Source organism: Prunus persica, chromosome G1 (assembly GCF_000346465.2).
Source record: "Prunus persica cultivar Lovell chromosome G1, Prunus_persica_NCBIv2, whole genome shotgun sequence".
In the NCBI taxonomy this organism is placed as follows: domain Eukaryota; kingdom Viridiplantae; phylum Streptophyta; class Magnoliopsida; order Rosales; family Rosaceae; genus Prunus; species Prunus persica.
The window spans coordinates 5,936,568-5,958,610 of NC_034009.1; the positions used below are offsets into that span (position 1 = coordinate 5,936,568).

General features: G+C 37.4%; 3 protein-coding genes across 3 annotated transcripts; 1 reads left to right on the forward strand and 2 right to left on the reverse strand.

Moving 5' to 3' along the window:
- Positions 817–3,838, reverse strand: LOC18793656. Its single transcript, XM_020562360.1, has 2 exons — positions 3,648–3,838; positions 817–3,245 (listed from the first exon to the last, which is right to left on the reverse strand). The coding sequence occupies exon 2, from the start codon at positions 2,158–2,160 to the stop codon at positions 1,324–1,326; it is 837 nt and encodes a 278-aa protein (XP_020417949.1). The 5' UTR covers positions 2,161–3,245; positions 3,648–3,838; the 3' UTR covers positions 817–1,323.
- Positions 7,677–10,444, reverse strand: LOC18790810 (GDSL esterase/lipase At1g29670). Its single transcript, XM_007224164.2, has 5 exons — positions 10,110–10,444; positions 9,806–9,930; positions 9,371–9,616; positions 8,844–9,090; positions 7,677–8,045 (listed from the first exon to the last, which is right to left on the reverse strand). Exons 1-5 carry the CDS (start codon positions 10,354–10,356, stop codon positions 7,825–7,827), a joined length of 1,086 nt encoding a protein of 361 aa, XP_007224226.2. The 5' UTR covers positions 10,357–10,444; the 3' UTR covers positions 7,677–7,824.
- LOC109949234 lies at positions 20,851–21,616 on the forward strand. The gene is made up of 2 exons (XM_020564340.1): positions 20,851–20,938; positions 21,084–21,616. The coding sequence occupies exons 1-2, from the start codon at positions 20,851–20,853 to the stop codon at positions 21,614–21,616; spliced, it is 621 nt and encodes a 206-aa protein (XP_020419929.1).

Consider the following 22,043-nt stretch of genomic DNA (forward strand, 5'->3'; position numbering starts at 1 on the left):
AGTTTGAGGAACTGCAGGTTCCCTTTTTGAATAGTGATGGTTAACCCAAAATGATTAATATTTATGTATACGTCACTATTCATATATCTGGTACTATTCATCAAGTCATGAATACGTATCTATTCATGTGTACAGTACATTTGCCAGTACAGTTATCATCCATGTGTACGACATTATGAACCAATACGGTACTGTTACATCATTAAGGGACCCTAGGTCCTTATTTACATGTCATGGATCAAGGACCCTCAAGTCCAATCACATGTTTACAAATATAGTACCGGAGAGACTGCCAGCTCTCATATTAATATCATCATCAAGGATCTTTAAGTCCTGATGTAATTGTATGATGAGGATCAAGGAACTTCTGGTCCTGATCTGCTTACTGTAAAAACTCATCATACAGCACAATTAATCCATAAAATAAATTGCTGGTAAAAGAATTACTGGTATGGACGATAAACCCGCACCATACTTTAAATAAATGTAAATGTACGGTAAAATAAATTCATAAATTAAATTGCTTGTTGTATGGACGTTAATCCCGCACCATACCTTAAATAAAATTAAATGTGCGGTAAAGTAAATTCATAAATTAAATTGCTTGTATAAGCACTAATTCTGCTCCATACTTTAAATAAAAGTGAAGGCATGGGCGATAAACCCGCGCCACCCTTTTAAATAAATACTGTCGTATGGGTAATAAACCTACACCATACAGTAAATAATGTAAAGTAAAGGTGCTTGTATGGGCACTAATTCTGCTTCATACATTTAAATAAAAATAAAGGTGTGGACGATAAACCCGCGCCACCCTTTTAAATAAATACTGTCGTATGGGTAATAATCCTACACCATACAGTAAATAAAATAAATGTGTGGAAAAAGTAAAGACAATTATTTGTGGGTTCTTATCAACACCACGATGAAATAGTGTAATATTGTTATACTGATATATTAGTGAAAGCTAGATATATTACGTTGGCTTTTCTTCTTTCCACTTATCCCTTTATTTTGGTGGGTGTTTTTATATGTGCAGCAGAATAGCACAACCCATGATATGTGCTGCTGTGCAGCTGTGATCATGCGTGGGTGGGGGCTCCGATCATGCGCACTCGACAACATATCGTAGGTGGGGGCTGTGATCATGCGTGCTCGACAGCATATTCTCTCCACCACAGCCATTGAAGCCCTGTTCCAGGGTTGAAAAGTTGTCAGGGATATAAGCGTACTTCTGCTTCTTCTGGGTAGAGAGCTTCTTCTTCTCTATACCCTGGTCTAGTTTGCTGCTACTGGTTTCACTCATGCTGGGTTTCCGCCACCTCAAGACCCTTTGTGGCATGTGTCAGAAACAGAACCATCAAATGATCTGCAAGCAAGAGGCATGACAACACCGCGGAGAACTTGCATCGACTCATTGTGCTTTCCAGTTTCTATGGGTTTCTCTAAGGCCCCACGAATAATCTTCTGGAGCTGTTGAGGAGCAGTGTCTTTCTTATCTAAAGGCAAAGAAGGATATAAAAGAAGCCCTGCATCAAGAACCTTCAAATTTCTCCTCTGCCAGCCTTCATATTCTTGCTGACTGGGAAAATCTGAAGACTTGAACTGCTGTAGTAGCTCAAGAGGCAAAACCATGCACTCTATACGCTTTCCAAGCTGACCAGCAGCAACCCTTAAAAGGGCTCTCCTGACCCTGGTATCAGTCTGCTCCGAAACCCTCATCTGAAACCTCATCAGCTCCCAAACCGTCCCAGACCGCTTAGTCTTCCCCTGACTCACTGAATCACCATCACCGAGCCTCCTCCTAGACGATGCCGTTTGCTTCAAACCCAGAGCCTTCTTGACCCGGCTCGCCGCTGATGACGTCGACCTCTGAAACGATGATGGCAATGAAGTCAGAGTAGTCCGGTCGGACCGGTCGGTCTTCTCGGACTGCGGGATGTAAGTAAGCGGTTTGGCTCCAGAGCTCCGGCAGGCTTCGACTAAGATCTCGTAGACGGTTTCTCGGAGCTCCGAGTCGGAGAGGTTCGGACCCAGTTCGCCAAATGGGTTGGGGATGTCTTCAACTGGGTATACGGGCATGGTGGTTTGGATTGGATTATGGCGTTGGCTGTGTCTTTTTGAATTTCCAAATGCTCTGTCTCTGAGAATCTGAGCCATTTTGGGTTTACGCGTGTGGGGGAAAGGAAAAGGCTTTGTGGGTTAGTGATGGTCCTGGTGGCCATTTGGTTTCTGGGTATTGTATCCGGAGTTTGTTCGGATATGCAAGGAGGGTCACAAAACAAAGAAGAAACAGAGAGGGAAGTGTTTGTTTGGTTGGGTTTCATTAGAGAATTCAGCTGGTATTGTTAAAGCGAATTCGTGCTGATAACGTGTTATAAACTAAAGAGATTGTAGAGAGAATTGGGATAGAGAGAAATTGGAGAAACTGAACTTTCATTGAATGTTTTCTCTTCTCATATCTGTGTGTTTTAATTACAATGAGGGATGAACCCTTTTGTAGGCAAAGCCTTTCAACATGTGGGCTCCACACCTAATTATTTACAACAGTTTTTAATAATTGGGGTGTTTTTTAGTTGTTCTTGTTTGAGTTTTTAAAAATAGGACTACCAAATAGGTTTCCTTTGTTTTGGACTCAAATTTTGTTTTTGAGTTTAAAAAGTTGGATTCAAGTTGAATACCAAAAAGGCCCTTAGCTTCTTGAACCAACTCTACGCTACCTAAACATCTTATAAAGAAACCCAAAGCTCCAGGAGTTGGAGAACAATTCGAATTCACAATTTCCATAGCCATGGCTCTCAATGGAACATTTTGTCTAATGATCAGCCTGATTATTTGATTGGTCTGGGGTTTTTTTTTTGGGTCGAATGGGTATGGGTTTGTGGGTGGGGGGAGGACAAAAAAAAAAACTTGGACCAAAAAAAAATCATGATGATGATTGATCGGTAGATGTGGATTCAAAGTTGAAACTTTTCCACCATCACATACACCATATGGTTTCCTTAGAGCGTTTCCACCAGTTGCCCAAGCCAGGACAGGAGAGGGCCAAGCCTAGGCTGTGCGTTTCAGCGGCCAAACTTGCTTGGGCAAGAGGCGGGTTACAAGAAATTGGGCCAGTTCGTAGGCGAAACGAGTCCGTGCTCCAGCCCGAGGGTTGCTGATGTCATGATTGACACCAACTTGATGCTAGCGCCCAGGTCTGAATTTTTTTTATCGTTGGCACGTGCAGGGAAGAGAGAATTGAGCTGAGAAGAAAGAAGAGAGAGAGAGATTGACCAGAAGAGGAGAGTAGAAAGAAAAGAGGAAGAAGAAGGAAAAATAATAAAGAAAGAGAAAAAGACGAGGACAAATAATAATAAAAAGAGAGAGAACAAACAGAAAGAAAGAGAGAGAGAAAAGGTAATAGTTTTTTTTTTTTTTTTTGAAAGGGTGAGATTTTAAACAAACTGCAATTGGTGCAGATCCGGCGGTCAAAACACAAATTTGTAATGGATTCGCATACTTCAACTCCGTAATGGAGAATGATCCATCGTTGAAAACTCTTAATTATAGTTAGCTGCTCTCAAATATGAAAATGGATGGATGTCAATTAATTATCATGATATACAGTGTATACGAAGCATATTAGAAAGAAGAAATAAAGCTACCTGCGTGAACGTAATGAGGTGATTGCATGACCAAGAATGAAGAGACGATTAATACGAGCAGCGTCAGAAAACGGATCGAAAAGCATGAGATCAGTCCCATCTCTCAACTACTCTTTCAAAGATCAAGCGATGCGGCCTCTTCTAGTTTCTATTATATTGCCTTACCACCTCTACCTCCGCCCGTGGCTAGATATTTATACGCTTCTAATTTTTTTTATAAAGATGAGATATATATAGTAATAGTAGTCATCCATTAGCTTAAACTGCAAGTCATGGTCCCTTTTGCCATGAAGTAAGGTTAAAACTCTAGTGAGAACCCGCGGCACGCGCTTTGAAGAAAAGAAAAATGAATGAATTAAGAAATTTCTTCAGAAAATGACAGAATGAGAAACAATAAGTGAAATATATGTTTGTTTTTCGATGGCCTGCTTCCACGTAGCATTCATATATGTTTTCAAAGCAGTGTTTGTGGGGGGAAAGACCGCCGTTAGCTTTGACTCTGACTTTGAATTACACATTACTATTAATTTTAGATAATTTGCACAAACAATTGAGGCACATCATATATATATATATATAGAGTGCCCGTTTCAGTTGAGGAATTCTTTAAATAAGTTTATTTGAGGGACACTTTTATAGGGTACTCCACATTATATTTCATTAATCCAAATCATCTATTTTGTAGATATTAATTCAAAGATCATCTGTACAAAAAATCACTTGAATCCGATATCATTTGACCATTCAATTAAATTATTAAAATTTAAATACTTTTTTAAAGCACCGTGTTCATTGATTTTGTTGATCTCAATTAGATGCCTTAATGATTTTCAATTTGTCTGTTTTTTGCAAGGATGATTTATGAATGAGGACTTGAAAAATATATGGTCTGGATCGTTGAAAAAATATTCGTAGGATGCCCTAAAGGGTGTCTCTCAAATAATATTTGAGGGATTTCTCAATAGAAGGGGATTGTATATATATAGAGCATCAATTGAGGGATCCCTTAAATAAGCTTATTTGAAGAATACTCTTGTATGGCCCACTACAAATTGTATTTCAACAATCTGAATCGTCTAACTTTTCGATACTCCCTCAAAGATCATCTATGCAAAAAATCACTTGAATATGAAATAATTTAATCACTCAAATGGTTGTTATTATAGTATTTTCTTGAAGCATCGTGTTCATCTATTGTTAGTCCCAATTAGATGCCTGAATAATTTTCAATTTTCCTGATTTTTTGCAAGCATGATCTATGAATAAAGACTTGAAAAATAAACAGTTTGGATGGTTGAAAAATAATTTGTAGGGGACCATAAAGAATGTGTCCCTTAATAAAAAGAGACTGATATATACATCTTCTCTATTTAAAAACTAATTAATCAGGACAATAAAGAAACGCGCTGGAGTATGTATATAATTAGCCTCGTATCTTTGACATCGACTTAATCAAAGTTAAGAAAATAATGTAATTGACTTTAGACTCACACATATGTATGACTTCTTCCCTCTATAGATGAGTCTCACGACTTGTCTTCACGCATTGAGTTAAGTGTTGATATAAGCTACGCATGAAGAGCCTTTTGTGCCACGCATAGCCACTTCATAAGGTGTGGAACCTAAACGACCTAGCCCAAAAAGGGCTATCTTTCTTGCCCCAGGGTTGTACAACGTCTGGCATCATAAGAAAAGTTCCAATTATATAAGTCTAATTGATTTTCGGATCAATACGAAAAAATCAACATTTATTAAAACCATATGGCTAGGATAATGAGATCGCTTCCTTTGCATCTAAGTTCGAGTCCTCTCTCCGTAATTTAGAATAGTTTAGAATAATTTAGACTATCGCTTGTATGAAATAATAATCATATAATTAAAAAGGAAGAAATTGTTATACTAACTCTTGCATATTGATCTGGTGTGTATTGGCGGCTAGTGTTGGACATTGAAACGAAGTCGTTGATAGTGTAATCATTGGTGCCCATCCCAACAGTATATATGCACCTGCCTAAGTACTCCGCTGCTGATGAGGCATTATTTCCCCTAAAAGAAGCTATCTTTTTTACTATGCTTTGATGATTTTGCAACTGCATTTCTACGCTTATTATCTGTCCCTGCAAAATCAAGAAGAGGGATTAAATTGCATATGGTTTAGTTTCTCAATCCTCTCAATTTTTCCGAGAATTCTTTTGTGCCATAACATAAAACCATAACCATTAATTTCTGGAAAAAAAAAAAAATTGGATCACATGCATTCTTTGAAATTTTTTGGCATTTTAGAATTGTTTGTGAGATGTTAAGGACGGAAGTTAATTTCTGTGGCGAAAGAGTCTGTAAAGAAAATAAAAACAAGGACCATTTCAGTCGAAAACCCAAAATAATTACCGCTTGTCTTCTAGTTTTGTTGCGGATACCAGCTGCCCCATATGCATAATTCAAGCCTTTGAGTATTTCCGAACCTCTTGCAGTAGCAAAAGGTGGTATGAACCTAGTAGTTCAGCTGCAATGAGAACAATTTCAAACTAATTAGTAATAGAGTACATACATATATATAGGGCCGCTCCACTGCCAAATGCAGCCTAATTAGTTTCGAAGGCTGCATTTGGCATTGGATATGCAGCCTCTAACTTTTTGATACAATGAGAACAATTTTGACTTTCCAGCTATTTTATAGAATCTATTTTGGCTTAAGTTCTTCTCCAAGATTAAAAACGAATCACAAACATTCCATTCAATTTCTATTCTTTTTTCTTTAAAAAAAAAAATTGTATTTAGCCAACAGGGTGTAGTATAGTGGAAAATCGCCTTCACTTGCATGCTAGTGGTTTCAGGTCCAAACTCTCATCGTACTTTGATAGTGTGTGTGAGAAAAACGCCTCACCCCCTTATAGTTTAGACTATCACTTGTATTAAAAACAAAAAAACAAAAAAAAAATTGGTACTTGCAAGGATGATCGATATCCACGAACCATTACAAAATCGTTTTACTTGTGCTTAGATAGATCGCGTGTTCGAAGATAAAACTAGTGCCTCACACAACTTCAATATTAGCCACCATTTTTATGGACCATTTAAACAATATTTAATGAGCCTAGTTGACCACGGACATAAGAAGGTTATTGGCCACGGACAAAGATGGCTTTTAAGTTCTAGTTAGAAGTACTTTGATCATAAGCCCTAGGGTGTAGCCCAAATGGTGAGCTAGATGGGGAAATAAATTTGGGATAAGGAGTGTGCAATTATGGTGCATTTGAAGAGAAGAAATAAATAGCACGTACAACACATGTAAACTATGCACTCCCTCTCCCCCTGAAGAGAAAGGGTCGTCGAAGTCAAGAAATATGCAATATTTTCATGGGAAAGAGAAACATATCATTTTCAATATCCCTCCCCCCTTTGAAAGAAAGGGAGGAGAGCACTTAAATTGCAAGGAGAATGCAAGTGCATATCACAAGAGAACCTGACTCTGATACCATGTTAATTAAATTTTAGAGAGACGGTCAGCAGCCCACTACTAGCAACACCGATATTGTCCCCAACTTAATCACCTACAAGGCCTAGTAGGTGTGGTATTGTATCACAAAAGGCCTCGGTCTTATTAGGAATGAAACCACTTATTATAAGTTGTAGTTTATTTAGTCAAGTTTCTGATGTGGGACTTTATATTCTTCAACACCACTAAGCGTGCCAAATTTATAAACACGAATTTCATGCGGCAAATAAGATAAGAACGTACATGTTCAAAATAATTTATATTAATTTATCAAGTGTGTGTGGGTTAGAACTTATGTGGTCTATTCTTTACAAGAATATTAGTTTGATTTGATCTTCAAAATGTGTATCAAATAAATAAATCATTAGCATTTTAATTGTTATTACTTAAACCGTGGATTTGTTTGATACATAATGCATATAGATTAGTAAATGATATCCAATTTAATTGAGTTTTAGGAAATGAACGATTACGATTATGACATGTGTAATGAAGATTTGTCAATTACAACTAGGTGGAAAAGGAGGTTGATATCGATAATGTCAAGTTCATGTATAAATCTTCATAAACTCATAAATCTCCATACATATATATAATAATTCCCAAACGCAGCAGATAACTTTATTTCCTTCATAATCACTTGAACTATATAAGTGGTTGATATGGATATGGAACGCACAATTAGGATAGTTGAGCTAAGCTGTGGATATCGTAGGGAAAAGCATCTGTAAGAAACTCAGCTTTGTATGCTCTTGCTGCTATAAAAACATTTGTTGCCTCTGTAGGATGTATACCATCCCAAAACATGAACCGGGTCCTGTTCCTGCATGGGATTTGAAAAGGAATGCATGTGTTCAAACCGTCTTTCACTCCACAACATGAGACGTTAGTAATCAGAGAACCTGAAATATAGAAGAGACAATATTAGTCAATTAAATTGTTTGTGCCAAACTTTGAACTTTTATCTGTTTTTGAACGAAATATATGATCTAGAATATTTAAAGGAAATTTTTTGAAATTGGGTGCAAAACCGGAGCCCTTACGAACAACAATGTAGAAAACTTTAGGATATTGCAGGGGACTTGTATAGCCTCAGTTGGTTAAGAGTGTTTTGCTAAATTTCAGAGAGATGGGTCAGTGGTCCACTACTAGCAACACTAATATTGATCCCAACTTAACCATCTACGAAGAGGTTTTATCACAAAAGGTCTCGGTGATATTAGTAGTAGAACCACACCTACTAATTTATCAGAAAAGGTCTCGATGATATTAGCAGTGGAACCATTCATTATATATTGTATTTTATTTAGTCAAGTTTTTTATGTGGGAATATTCTTCAACACGCTCCCTTACGTGGGACCACTACATAGTGGGCCACAAATAGAGCGAAGTCCACATTAGAGTCAAACATTTAAGCCCAACATGTGAACATCACGTAAATAAGGATAAAACCATCTAGCAACGTTGATATATTGTCCTCATTTTAACCATCTACAAAACCTAGTTGGTGTGGGGTTTTATTACAAAATGTCTGAGCAATACTAATAGTGAAATCATTCATTATATGTTGTATTTTATTAATCAAGTTTCTAATGTGGAACTTCTATTCTTCAACATGTTCACCGTTTAGATTCCACCTCCCCACTATTACTTGTATAAAAAAGAAATAAAAAGTAAAGTTTAGAGATATTAGAAATTACCCCGAGATAAAGCATATGATGATCCAATCCCATAATAGTCTATGTAAATAAACTTGGCATTTCTTAGATTGCTGTTGAGTTCTTGGACAAGTGATTTAAGCCTCCCGTTGAAAATTTGAACTGCACTGTTGATATAAGCAACGCAAGAAGAGCCTTTTGTGCCACACGCTGCCACTTCAGAAGGTGCGGAGCCTATAGCACCTAGCCCGAAGAGAACTATCTTTCTTGCCCCAAAGTTGTACAACGTCTAGCATAATCAGAAAAGCTCCAGTTATATAAAAGTTTCAATTAATTTCATGATGCATAAAGTAGACGTAAAATGATGAATTTTTTTAGTATAAGAAGCGATTTGGGGAGGGGGGGATTTGCACAAATATTCATTGAGTGCATTGAGGTTTTAAACCTCTACCCACATGGGTAGAGGTGGAAGAGTTCAACCAGCTAAGCTATACCCCACTGACGACCTAAAATGAAAATTTTAAACAAAGAATAAGCCTAATTAATATATAAGAAATTGTTCTACTAACTCTTAATTGCTGAGAATATTGTTCAATGAGTACTCTTGCATATTGCTGTGGTGTATATTGGCGGCTAGTGCTGGACAGGGGAACAAAGTAGTTGATAAAGTAATCATTGGTGCCGATTCCAACTGAATATATGCATTTGCCTAAGTGCTCCTCAGCTGATGAGTAATTATTTCCCCTAAAAGAAGCTATCTGTTTCACTATGCTTTGGTGATTTTGCAATTGCATAGCCATACTTATTATCTGTCCCTGCAAAATCGAGGAGAGGGAGTTAAAATAATTCTTCGATGAATTTTGACATTGTACTGATTGGGTATCGATAATTTTGCGTCGTGGATCACTTTAAATCAATGTGAAATTTAGAGCATCTAAAAGGGTCCTATGGTCATGTAGTGAAGAAAATATAGAATAATGTCCCTGCATCAAATAATAAATTACCACTTGTCTTCCAGTTTCGTTGCGGATACCAGCTGAGCCAGATGCATAATTGACGCCCTTGAGTATTTCCTTTCCTCTTGCAGTTGCAAAAGGTGGAATGTAACTACCCAAACCTAGTAGTTCAGCTGCAATGAGGACATAATAATGAGTTATTTTCGTGCTAAAAACTTGCATGAGTTTTATATTACAGTGAAAAAAGGGGGAAAATGTTCATGTGGTCGTACTCCAGTATCACACTATAATTATGACTGTGAATTTACATAATATGTTATTTGAAATTTTACAGAAAGACGAGAAAACTGACCAACCGCATCGACCAAATTACGTCCATTGGAAAACCTTCCAGTTGGACCCCTTGGAAAATCAATGCCATAGGGTCGAAAATTGGCTTTGGCCACAGTGAAGAGGCCATTGTTGTTTCCACTGTCGGATAATGAGTCTCCAAATATGAAGTAACAAGGAACTTGTGGTTGTGCTGCCCCATTAACCAAATAAATTAAAAAAATTGCAGAAAACAACGTCCACAAGGGCTTCACAATCTCACGTGCCATTTGAAAGAACAAAGACACAAAGGATTACAAAACCAACAAACAACAGAACACAAAGAAAGTGAAATAGCAATATAGAGATTTGGAACGAATGTGGTAGTCTGGATAGTGCACATACGTTTACTGGTAGGATTGTATAAATAGGCTAACAAAAGCATTGCTTTAGGCCATATTACTTAATGATTAACCCAAGCTTAGTGGTCAACCAAAATATTAATAAATAATTCGGTATACGTCCAATTCTTATGATAGAATTTGGGTGCAATCCACACACATATTGTTAGTAATTCAAGTCCTCTGACTTCAATGCCTCGTACGATTACATTCGTTTTCTAATTTTATGATGTAATCACATACATTTTTTCTTTTCAAATTTATTTTCATGTTCCAATTATGCCCTTATGCTTTAAATCGACTGATTCATATCATAATAATTAGCTAATTAATACAACTGTTGACTCTGATTGCATCATAAACAGGTAAGAAATTAATTTTAGGCCAATAATTACTATATTTGACCTTTTAGTTAATTATGATTTGAATTTATAAAATACTTTCTTGTCTATCCATTTTAATTTTGAAAACTCCATAAACATGCGCTGATATAAAAAAATAAAAAGAAAATTTCCTATAATCCTTCTTCTTCATCTTGTTCATCTTCTTCTTTCTACTTCCCTGTTTTTCTTCTTACAATCTTATAGAGGAGGTGTAATTATCTTTGGACTAGGAACATACATGAATGTTAATTAGGTATATATGGATAGGTAAATTATTTATGGAGGAGGTATACATATGAATGCTATTTATCTATGGAGGAGGTATACATATGAATGTTAATTACCTATGGAGGAGACAGATGATATGAATTTACCTATGAAGGAGGTATACACAAACTTGCAAAGCAGGTAAATCAAACCACCCAAAGACATATATACCTCACCATAAGGTATTCATTGGTTGAAAGCTTTTGATAAATTGGGATTAATTGTAGAAATGTGATATTAATTTATATGTGTAAATGTTTTAAAAACAGTGACCAAGGCTTTGCATACTTGGATGACCTGTTGAGTCGCTGGACCCAATTCTACGTCAAAAGAGAGGTGGGCTGCATTCACAGTGCAAAATCAAAATTGGACCTATATCGAAAGACCCCAATAAATAATTCGGTATAAGTCCAATTCTTATGATAGAATTTTGTTGCAATCAACACACGTATTGTTAGTAATCCAAGTCATCTGACTTCAATGTCATATAGGATTACATTCCTTTTCTAATTTTATGATGTAATCATGTATGTTTTTTCTTTTTAAATTTATTTTCATGTTCTAATTATGCCCTTCTGATTTAAATTGGGAAAGACTGATTCATATCATAATAATTAACAAATTAATACAACTATTGATTCTGATTGCAATTCATAAACGGGTAAGAAATTAATTTTAGGCCAATAATTACTATATTTGACCTTTTAGTTAATTATGATTTGAATTTATAAAATATTTCTTGTCTATCTATTTTAATTTTGAAAATTCCATAAACATGCGCTGATACAAAAAATAAATAAATAAATTTCCTATAATCTTTCTTCTTCATCTTGTTCATCTTCTTCTTTCTTCTTCCTTGTTTTTCTTCTTACAATCCTTTAAAGGAGGTATAATTATCTATGGACTAGGAATATACATGAATGTTAATTAGGTATGAATAGGTATACACAAACCTGCAAAGCAGAGTGGTCGTGCTGGTCCCTGCTTTAGCCCCCTCAGAGTCCTATTTGACTTTCCACCTATTAAATCTATATTAAATTTGTTATCTTTTGCTCAATTTTATATTTGTTCTCATCTCATTTTAAAAAATCTCCCACTATCTACATCATGGGATCATGATCTTCTGCTCTTGTTTTCTCTGTCATGATCTGCTTTACTTTTGTTCTCCATATGCCACCTCATTAAAATTTAATCTAAGAAATTTAAAAGTTGACACATCAACCTGAAAATAAAATCTCAATTTACTCCTAATAAAAAAAGAAAAGAAAACACTAATACTCAACCAACGGTGTCTTCTTCTCTTTTTTTCTCTTCCTTACGTTCTAGCCTTTTTTTTAATTCTTCATGTCTCTGCCGATCTCCATTGTTTGATGAGTGTGGTTCTAGTCTCCAGAGAAAAGTTTCCTTATAACGAACCCTAATATCCATTTTTTCTCTTCCTTACGTTCTAGCCCGACCCAATAACGAACCCTAAGCCTTATAATCCAAGTACTTTTGTTTTTGCTATAATGGAAAATCATTGGCCTAACTTATCCCTAATTTATTTCCCCATCTACCTCATTTGGGCTACACCCTAGGGCTTATGATCAAAGTTCTTCTAACTAGCACTTAAAAGACATGTTTGTCCGTGGCCAATAACCTTCTTATATCCGTGGTCAACTAGGCTCATTAAATATTGTTTAAATGGTCCATAAAAATGGGGGCTAATATTGAAATTGTGTGAGGCACTAGTTTTATCTTCGAACACGCGATCTATCTAAGCACAAGTAAAATGATTTTGTAATGGTTCATGGATATCGATCATCCTTGCAAGTACAAATTTTTTTAATTTTTTTTAATACAAGTGATAGTCTAAACTATAAGGGGGTGAGGGTTTTTTCACACACACACTATCAAAGTACCATGAGAATTTGGACCTGAAATCACTAGTATGCAAGTTAAGGTAATTTTCCACTGTACTATGTAGACGAGCCAAATACAATTTTTTTTCAAAGAAAAATGAATGGGAATGTTTGTGATTCGTTTTTAATCTTTGGGAAGAACTTAAACCAAAATAGCTGAAAAGTCAAAATTGTTCTCATTGTATCAAAAAGTTAGATAGAGGCTGCATATCCAATGCCAAATGCAGCCTTCAAAACTAATTAGTATGTATATATGTATGTACTCTATTACTAATGAGTTTGAAATTGTTCTCATTGCAGCTAAACTACAAGGAATAATTTGAATTCAATTGTATGCAAATCGACTTTGCCCTCCAAAGGTAGTCTTTGTTGCCATAACTTTAAGGTACACTGGCTCTAAATATTTAATATAAAAAGGTCTAGAATGGGGCGCCTAATTCAAAATGCCCCTTATGAAAAGGAAATATTTTTTTTTTCACCATTTTAATTTAAGGTGCACTTTTATCATTATTCTCGCCACTTGACATGTGTCTGTTGACATAACCATAGTTAACTCATTACTTTATATTTATGGATCTATATGGTTATACCTGTGGACATAGTCAAACAATATGGGTAGAATATTTTCAAATCTATTTCATTCTTCGAAAGGAGGTATTATAATACAAGGTTACAAACCCTAGTCGGGTTATACTAGGAAATAAGACAAAACCTAATTACATAATATCTATACAAAAAGGAAATAAATAAAATTCTAATAGAATAAGAAAGAAATATCCTAATATGACTAGGATATCTCGCCAACACTCCCCTTCAAGTTGGAGCAAAGACGTCACGCATGCCCAACTTGTCAAGCGAGTTGTGGAAGATACTAGTAGAAACAGCCTTCGTAAAGACATCTGCTAACTGATACTCAGAACTGATGAATAGGAAGGAAACAATCTCCGCATCCAACTTTTCTTTAATGAAATTTCGATCAACCTCCACATGCTTTGTACGATCATGTTGTACAAGGTTATGAGCAATTGCAATTGCAGCCTTATTATCGCAATATAAATCCATAGGCTTCTTAGTTCCAAAGTCAAGATCTCTTAATAATCTCCTCAACCACAGTAACTCACATACACTATGGGCCATTCCACGATACTCGGCCTCAGCACTAGATCGAGACACCATATTTTGTTTCTTGCTTCTCCAAGTAACAAGATTACCACCAACAAACGCAAAATACCTAGACATAGAACACCTATCAGTAGCTGAACTTGCCCAATCAGCATCTGTGTATCCTTCAACATCTGTATGATCATAGGAAAACATTAACCCCTTGCCAGGAGTTATTTTGAGATATCTCAAATATGCGTCACAGCTCCCATATGATCTTCACTAGGTGAGTGCATAAAATGACTCACTACACTTACTGCATACGCAATGTCAAGACATGTATGAGCTAAATAAATTAGTTTCCCCACAAGTCGTTGATAGTGCTCCTTATCAGTAGGAACTTGATCAGGATATAACCCCAACTTGTGATTCTGTTCACTAGGAGTATCAATTGGTTTACAATCCAACATTCCAGTTTCTGCAAGTAAATCTAAAACATACTTCCTTTGAGACAAGAAAATACCATGCTTAGATCTGGCCACTTCAATCCCGAGAAAGTACTTCAAGTCACCTAATGATTTCATCTCAAATTCGGATGCCATATATTTCTTGAGACTCTGTATTTCTGCTTGATCATCTCCAGTTACAATCATATCATCAATATAAATTATTAAAGCTGTCAATTTACCTTTGCAACACTTCAAAAACAAAGTATGATCCAAATTACTTTGTACATACCCAAACTTCCTCATAGATGCAGCAAACCTCCCAAACCAAGCTCTTGGAGACTGCTTTAATCCATATAAGGATTTCCGTAGTTTGCACACCATACCCTCCTTAGAGGTTACAGGGATACCCGGCGGAGAATCCATGTATATTTCTTCCTTGAGATCACCGTGGAGGAATGCATTTTTGACATCAAATTGTAACAGAGGCCAATCATGATTAGCAGACAAGGACAAGACTACGCGTACAGTATTGAGCTTTGCTACTGGAGCAAAGGTCTCCATGTAATCCACTCCATAGGCCTGAGTATAACCTTTTGCTACCAATCTTGCCTTGTAACGATCAATGAAACTATCAGCCTTGTACTTCAGAGTAAACACATATCTACACCCAACTGCCTTTTTTCCTTTTGGTAAAGGGACTAGCTCCCAAGTGGCATTCTTGTTTAAGGCTTCCATCTCAACATGTATTGCATCTACCCATTTAGGGTTTGATAGAGCATCCTGCAACTTAGTTAGCACACATACACTAGATAATTGACACAAATATGATGCATATGACTTAGACAGACAATGAGTTGACGCATAATGGTTAATGGGGTATTTAGATTTGGCATGTATATGAGGGGAATATTGCACTTTAGGTTTACCACGAGTAGTGTGTGGGGGTAATAGATAAGTAGACACATCATTAGAAAGTACCTTATCATCATCACGAGTTGATTGAGACAATGGCAAGGCAGAGGGGGGGTCTTATATCGATCTCATCTTCACAGGAGTTACCGATATTACTGTTACATTCTACTGGCAAAGGGCAAATCTCATCAAGAAATTCAACTGGCGACTGGTCGATTTTGCACAAATTGTTGTTTCGACGGTACTTGGCGACCAGTCGTCACCTTCTTGGCGACCGGTCGATTTTGCACAGATTGTTGTTTCGACGGCACTTGGTGACCGTTAGGTTTTACACAGATTGTTGTTTCGACGACACTTGGCGACCGGTCGTCACCTTCTTGGCGACAGGTCGGTTGCACAGATTGTTGTTTCGACGGCACTTGGCGACCGGTCGTCACCTTCTTGGTGACCAGTTGGTTTTGCACAGATTGTCGTTTTCACGCAGTCATCACACATCATACTAGGCGACCAGTCGTCACCTTCTGGGCGATCGGTCGATTTTGCACAGATTGCTTGTGAAGCCTTTGTACATTCAAGATTTTTCATTTTTCATTCTTCAATTCACTCCCCCTCTCCCTCTGAATTGGAGATGAGGAAGAGACATAATACGGTACTTCTTCATGAAAGGTGACATCCAAAGTAACATGTAACTTCTGTAAAGGAGGATGATAGCACTTGTAACCCTTCTGAGTGGCAGGATAGCCAATGAAGACACATCGGAGAGCACATGGGTCAAGTTTACTCCGTTGATGGGAGTAGACATGAACATAAGCAACACACCCAAACACCTTCGGAGATAGCTTAGAGACCGAAACTGGAGAAGTATGGGCATATAATACATCAAGCGGGGTCTTGAAATCCAGAACCCCACTAGGAGTACGATTAATCAAATAGGCAGCGGCCAAAACACCATGTCCCTAAAGATAGTGAGGAATAGACATATCCAACATAAGGGAGCGAGCAACTTCAAGTAACTGACGATTCTTACGTTCAGACACACCATTCTGTTGAGGAATGAATGGAGTGGTAGTTTGATGAATGATACCTTGATCACGGAAGAACTGGCTCAAGGTATGATTCACTTATTCACCTCCGTTATCGGTTCGAAATACTTTAACACTGGCATGAAACTGAGTAGACATCATAGCACAGAAAACAGGAAGAATAGAGGCAACATCATGTTTATGCTTCATCAGATATACCCATGTTAAGCGAGTGCAGTCATCAATGAACGTGACAAACTAATAGAAACCATGAGAAGTCACACGGGCAGGACCTCATACATCAAAATGTACTAACTCAAAAGGCAATGCAGCTTTATTATTACTCAAGGGAAAAACAGTACGGTGTCTCTTGGCCATTACACAAGTCTCACATTTGAAGCTAGACTCATCACACAAACTAAATAATGAAGGAAACAAATGCTTAAGATAACCAAATGACGGATGTCCTAAGTGACGATGTCACAGCCAAAGTTATTGCTTGTCTTTGACACTGCCACCCTGGACTTTATTAGCGACACACCTACGAACTGCTGCAACCGGTAATTGTAAGTAATACAACCCCCCTATCCGTTTACCATGCCCAATCTTCTCGTGAGTCTTGAGATCCTGGAAAAAATAATGGGTAGAATAGAAAGTAGTAGAAGCGTTAAGTGTATCAAGTAAACGCCCAACAGACAACAAATTGCAACGAATATTTGGAACCAAAAGAGCATGGGACAGAGGTAAAGAAGGAGTGAGATGGATGGTACCTTCACTGGTAACTGGGAAAGGTAAACCATTAGCACTAGTAACATAGGGGTCACGAGGGTTACAAGACAACTTATCAAACATATTATCATGATAAGTCATATGATCAGAAGCACCAGTATCAATTATCCAAGTATTAGAGCCCATACCTGGCATGGTATCGGAAGCACATAGATTGTAGACGGGGCCAGAGGACGGGTCTCATCTTGAGTCATAGTGCAAGTGGCCTTGGAACCGTACATACGACCTTTGTAGTCAACAAACCAATCGGGGTAACCATGCTCCTTAAAGCACTTCTCAGAATAGTGATTCCCATTACAATGACGGCATTTAGGAGGATCGTCAAAAGAGCTAGGGGTAGAGCCAGTAGGACGCGACCCAGCAGAAGGAGAAAATTTTCTGGATGAAGAACGACCGTTCGTGTCGTACTGGGCTATCAGCCTTTGACGTGCTGGGTCGACTTGAGGGCCATGGAACCTTCTCCAAGCATAGCAGACTGACGGGTATCTTCCTCCATGACCATGGCATAGGCCTCAAGAAGAGGAGGGACATGACTAAGAGCAAGGATACGGCTACGGACACCATCATATGGTGGATCAAGTCCTCCAAGAAAATCATAAACTCGATCGGCTTCAAGTTCTTTCAGACGACGAGCCCCATCATTGGCACAACTATATTCATGTGGACGCAGACAATCAATCTCCTGCCAGATAACATGGAGTTTTTCATAGAACACTTTGACAAATTCACCATTCTGACACGTAAGGATGGACTGCCGCCGAAGTTGAAACAGACGAGAACTATTCTGAGTCACAGTATAGCTCTTCCGGGCGGCTCCCAGATATCATAAGCAGTAGCACCATGTTCAAACAAGGCACGAACTGGCTTAGTCATGGAATTGAGAAGCCATGACTGCACCAGGCAATTATCTTCTTCCCATTCGGCATAGGCAGCAGAATTTAAAGACGAAGCAGGCTTCTTCCCATTGATCCAACTTGCCATATGATGACTAATAATTGTAATACGCGCACCACGAGACCAAGAGGCATAATTGGAGCCATCCAATTTGTCAGAAGTAATCGGGGTAGAGTAATCACGCGTGGGACGTTCCTCTTTTGTTGCAGACGCACTAGCACTCACCACGATTTTGGAATCATTACCCATGATAGCAGCAGAAAAAAAACAACACGAAGTAGATACGACAAACACAGCACAGGCACAGACACAAGAACCCTAAAAGAAATTAAGGCACACAGTAGAACACGAGTGGGCACAACACACAGGTCATCAGAAACTCGGCTCTGATACAAAGTCAAACAATATGGGTAGAATATTTTCAGATCTATTTCATTCTCCGAAAGGAGGTATTTATAATACAAGGTTACAAACCCTAGTAGGGTTATACTAGGAAATAAGACAAAACCTAATTACAAAATATCTATACAAAAAGGAAATAAATAAAATCCTAATAGAATAAGAAAGAAATATCCTAATATGACTAGGATATCTCACCAACAGACATGTCACACGTGCCAAATGTTAAGAATGGTGGTAAGGGTACACTTTGGGTTAAAATGATGAGAAAAAATGATCCCCTTATGAAAACTATCCAAGGAAATAAATAAGGGTACGGTATAATTGACGTTTCATAGTTATCATGATCGAGAAAGTTATCTTAACAATGCAGGAATACCTTACATCTTATTAAAAATATTCAGTACATTAGGTTAGAACCCTACATAACTTTTTTTTTGGTTGGATAGAACCCTGGATAACTTAGCATTTGCAAATTTTACATGCATTATATATAAACCAAACTATAGGCTTTAAATTTATAATTAATTAATTACCGTTAATTATTTGAAATTTTAATTACAAAACTACGTATTTTTCTGTATAAATAAGGATTCTTTACTAATATACAGCCAGGCACCTTCTATAGATCAAGTTTGCATAATTGGGTTTGGGTATTAAGATCTAAAACTACACAAAACTGAACCGTTTGTAATTTTAAATTGATCATATGATTGATGTGCAACTACAGTGCAATAGCAGTAGGTATATATAGTAAACAATGTATATTGTTGTTCATTTTGGAATACTTCTACACTTTTGCTCATATGTGTTGGAATTGGCATAAAATCAATTTGTGCCTAAACTAGAATAGGTATCAATTTAATAAAATCTCCCACTATTTATTCTCAACTTATATTAGAGATATTTTTAACATAGTTTCTAACATGGCTTTGACAGGGGGAGTCACCGAAGAACATCTCAGGATGAAAGTCTTTCCTTACACATTGAAAGATAAAGCAAAGACATGGCTAAACTCCTTACGGCTTGGATTATTGACTAACTGGACATAGGTTCAGAACAAGTTCTTAGAGAAGTTCTTTTTGACTCAGAAAACTGATGCACTAAGAGATAAAATCATGCAATTCAGTCAACCGGCCGATGAGTCATTTTCAGAAGCTTGGGAACAGTTCAATAATTTTTTAATACAATGTCCTCACCTTGGTTTACCTACTCTAGTTCTCATGCATATTTTTTACAAGGCACTAACCATTTCAAATAAGGCTGTAGTGAATAACTATGTAGGTGGATCTATTAAGAATAAGAAGCCAACTGAATGTCAAACTTTGTTTAATATGCTAGCTATCGAAACACAGCATTCTGATACAAGAGGTAAGCGTGCCGGAATTTATGAAATTGGTAGCTCTAATGCTTTTGCTTCTAAAGAGCAGGTTGACGTTATAACTAGTAATTTGGACGCCTTGCTTTCTATGAATGGGAGAGCACCAACACAAGAGATTTGCTCTATTTGTGCTGTTCCCGGCCATACCACCATATATTGTCCTCATGGGGTTGATTTTCCAGATTTTTTGCAAGAACAAGCCAACATGGTGAATACCTATAAATGCCCCGGCAATGATCCATTCTCCAACACATACAATTCGGGATGGCAAAGGCACCCCAATTTATCTTGGAGCAATAATTAGAATGTGCAAAGACCACCATTGGGATTTCAACCACAAGAGAAGAAAAATAACATGGAAGACATAATCGTACAGCTCGCCACAAATACAAATCAATTCATGAGTAGGACTGAGACGACCCTACAAAACCACGCCTCTTCCATATGAAATTTAGAAGTTCAAATGGGTCAATTGGCTAATGCACTCTCACTAAGAGAGATAGGACTTTTGCCGAGCCAACCGAGGTTAATCCAAAATTCAAGAACATGTGAAGGCCATCACAATTTGAAATGGGAGACCCATAAAAACTGTTGTAGATTTAGATGCAGAAACGTAGCAGCAACATCTGAAAACTACGGAAAAATTAGGTGAAAATAGCACACCTGTAGCCGGACCACCCCAACCTTCTGTCGTGAGCTCCACCGGAAATTCAACAAAAAAATAAGCAACCACCATCCAAAAATCTCACTCCAAAATCCTACGTTCCGCCAATTCCTTTTCCGCAACGCCTGAAGAAAAATAAGCAGGATGTACAGTTTTCCAAATGTCTTGAAATTCTCAAGAAATTGCCAATTACCGTTCCATTTAGTGAAGCACTAGAGCAAATGTCGAGCTATGGAAAGTTCCTCAAGGACGTCTTAAGCAAAAAGAGACGTTTGGAAGATGTAGAGATGGTGGAATTGACGGAGGAGTGTAGCGCAGCAATATAAAGGCAACTACCACCCAAGCCAAAGGATCCAGGGAGGTTTTCTATTCCTTGCACCATTGGAACTATTTCTTTTCAAAGAGCATTGTGTGATCTAGGTTATAGTATTAAATTGAATGCCTTTGTCTGTAGCTAAAAGAATTTGTTTGGGAGAAATTAAGAAAACTAATATTTCTTTGCAGATGGCTGATAGATCACTTACATATCCTCACGGCATTCTTGAAGATGTTCTAGTGAAGGTGGATCACTTCATATTCCCAGCTGATTTCATAGTTTTGGATATGGAAGAAGATGTCGACACTCCAAGTATTTTAGGCCGCCCATTCCTCATTAGAGGAAGAATGATAATTGACGTAGAAAAAGGTTCTTTGATCTTACAAGACGCCGATCAAGAGGTGGAATTCAAAGTTTTTGATGCAACCAAGTACCCCATTGATTCGGAGTATTGTTTCCATTTAAAAGCAGTAGATCAGGTTGTTCGACCACAATTCATAGCAGACTACCCAAAAGATCCATTGAAAGCAAGTTTGGTTCATGAGATAGAGGTAGGAGAGGAGCCACATGCGCTCGAAATGGTGAACACATTGGAAACCAAGGTCGTCCCAAGCACCATTGCCTCACCAACCCTCACTTTGAATAGATGCTTGGAAGCAAATTTCAAATAACAAAAGGAGACCTTCGTTCTCCATGATCCTAGGTGATAATCATTCCAAAAGTCGGGCCGAGGACTATAAACCAAGTGCTTGTTGGGAGGCAACCCAACTAGGTACCTTTGTTCCTTTCTTTTCAATTTTTATTTTTAATTTATTTTTCATCCCTCTATGCCTTCACTAATCATTACATGCATATAATTTAAACATTGAGGACAATGCTTAGTTTAGGTTTGGGGGTGTGGATTTTTGTTGTTTTTGTTGTTATTTGAGTTTTGAGTCATGAAGGGAAAAAAAAACAAACAAAAAAAAGATTTTGTGTTCCAAAGGAAGGATTTTGTGTTTCAAAGAACATTTCTTGATTTTTTTTCTAGCCCCAAGATGATTGCAACATATTGCAGATGGGTCACAGAAGTTGTTTTGGTCAAAAGTAAATTTTCTG

What these genes read in the sequence shown, in the direction of transcription:
- LOC109949234 (XM_020564340.1), top strand. Translation starts at nt 20,851, where the DNA reads ATGTCGAGCTATGGAAAGTTCCTCAAGGACGTCTTAAGCAAAAAGAGA. An exon ending in GGTGGAATTGACGGAGGAGT is followed by an intron (nt 20,939 to 21,083) that starts GTAGCGCAGCAA and finishes CTTTGTCTGTAG; the next exon opens with CTAAAAGAATTTGTTTGGGA.
- LOC18793656 (XM_020562360.1), bottom strand. Translation starts at nt 2,160, where the DNA reads ATGGCTCAGATTCTCAGAGACAGAGCATTTGGAAATTCAAAAAGACAC.
- LOC18790810 (XM_007224164.2), bottom strand. Translation starts at nt 10,356, where the DNA reads ATGGCACGTGAGATTGTGAAGCCCTTGTGGACGTTGTTTTCTGCAATT. An exon ending in ACGAAACTGGAAGACAAGTG is followed by an intron (nt 9,617 to 9,805) that starts GTAATTTATTAT and finishes TCGATTTTGCAG; the next exon opens with GGACAGATAATAAGTATGGC. An exon ending in AATATTCTCAGCAATTAAGA is followed by an intron (nt 9,091 to 9,370) that starts GTTAGTAGAACA and finishes TGATTATGCTAG; the next exon opens with ACGTTGTACAACTTTGGGGC.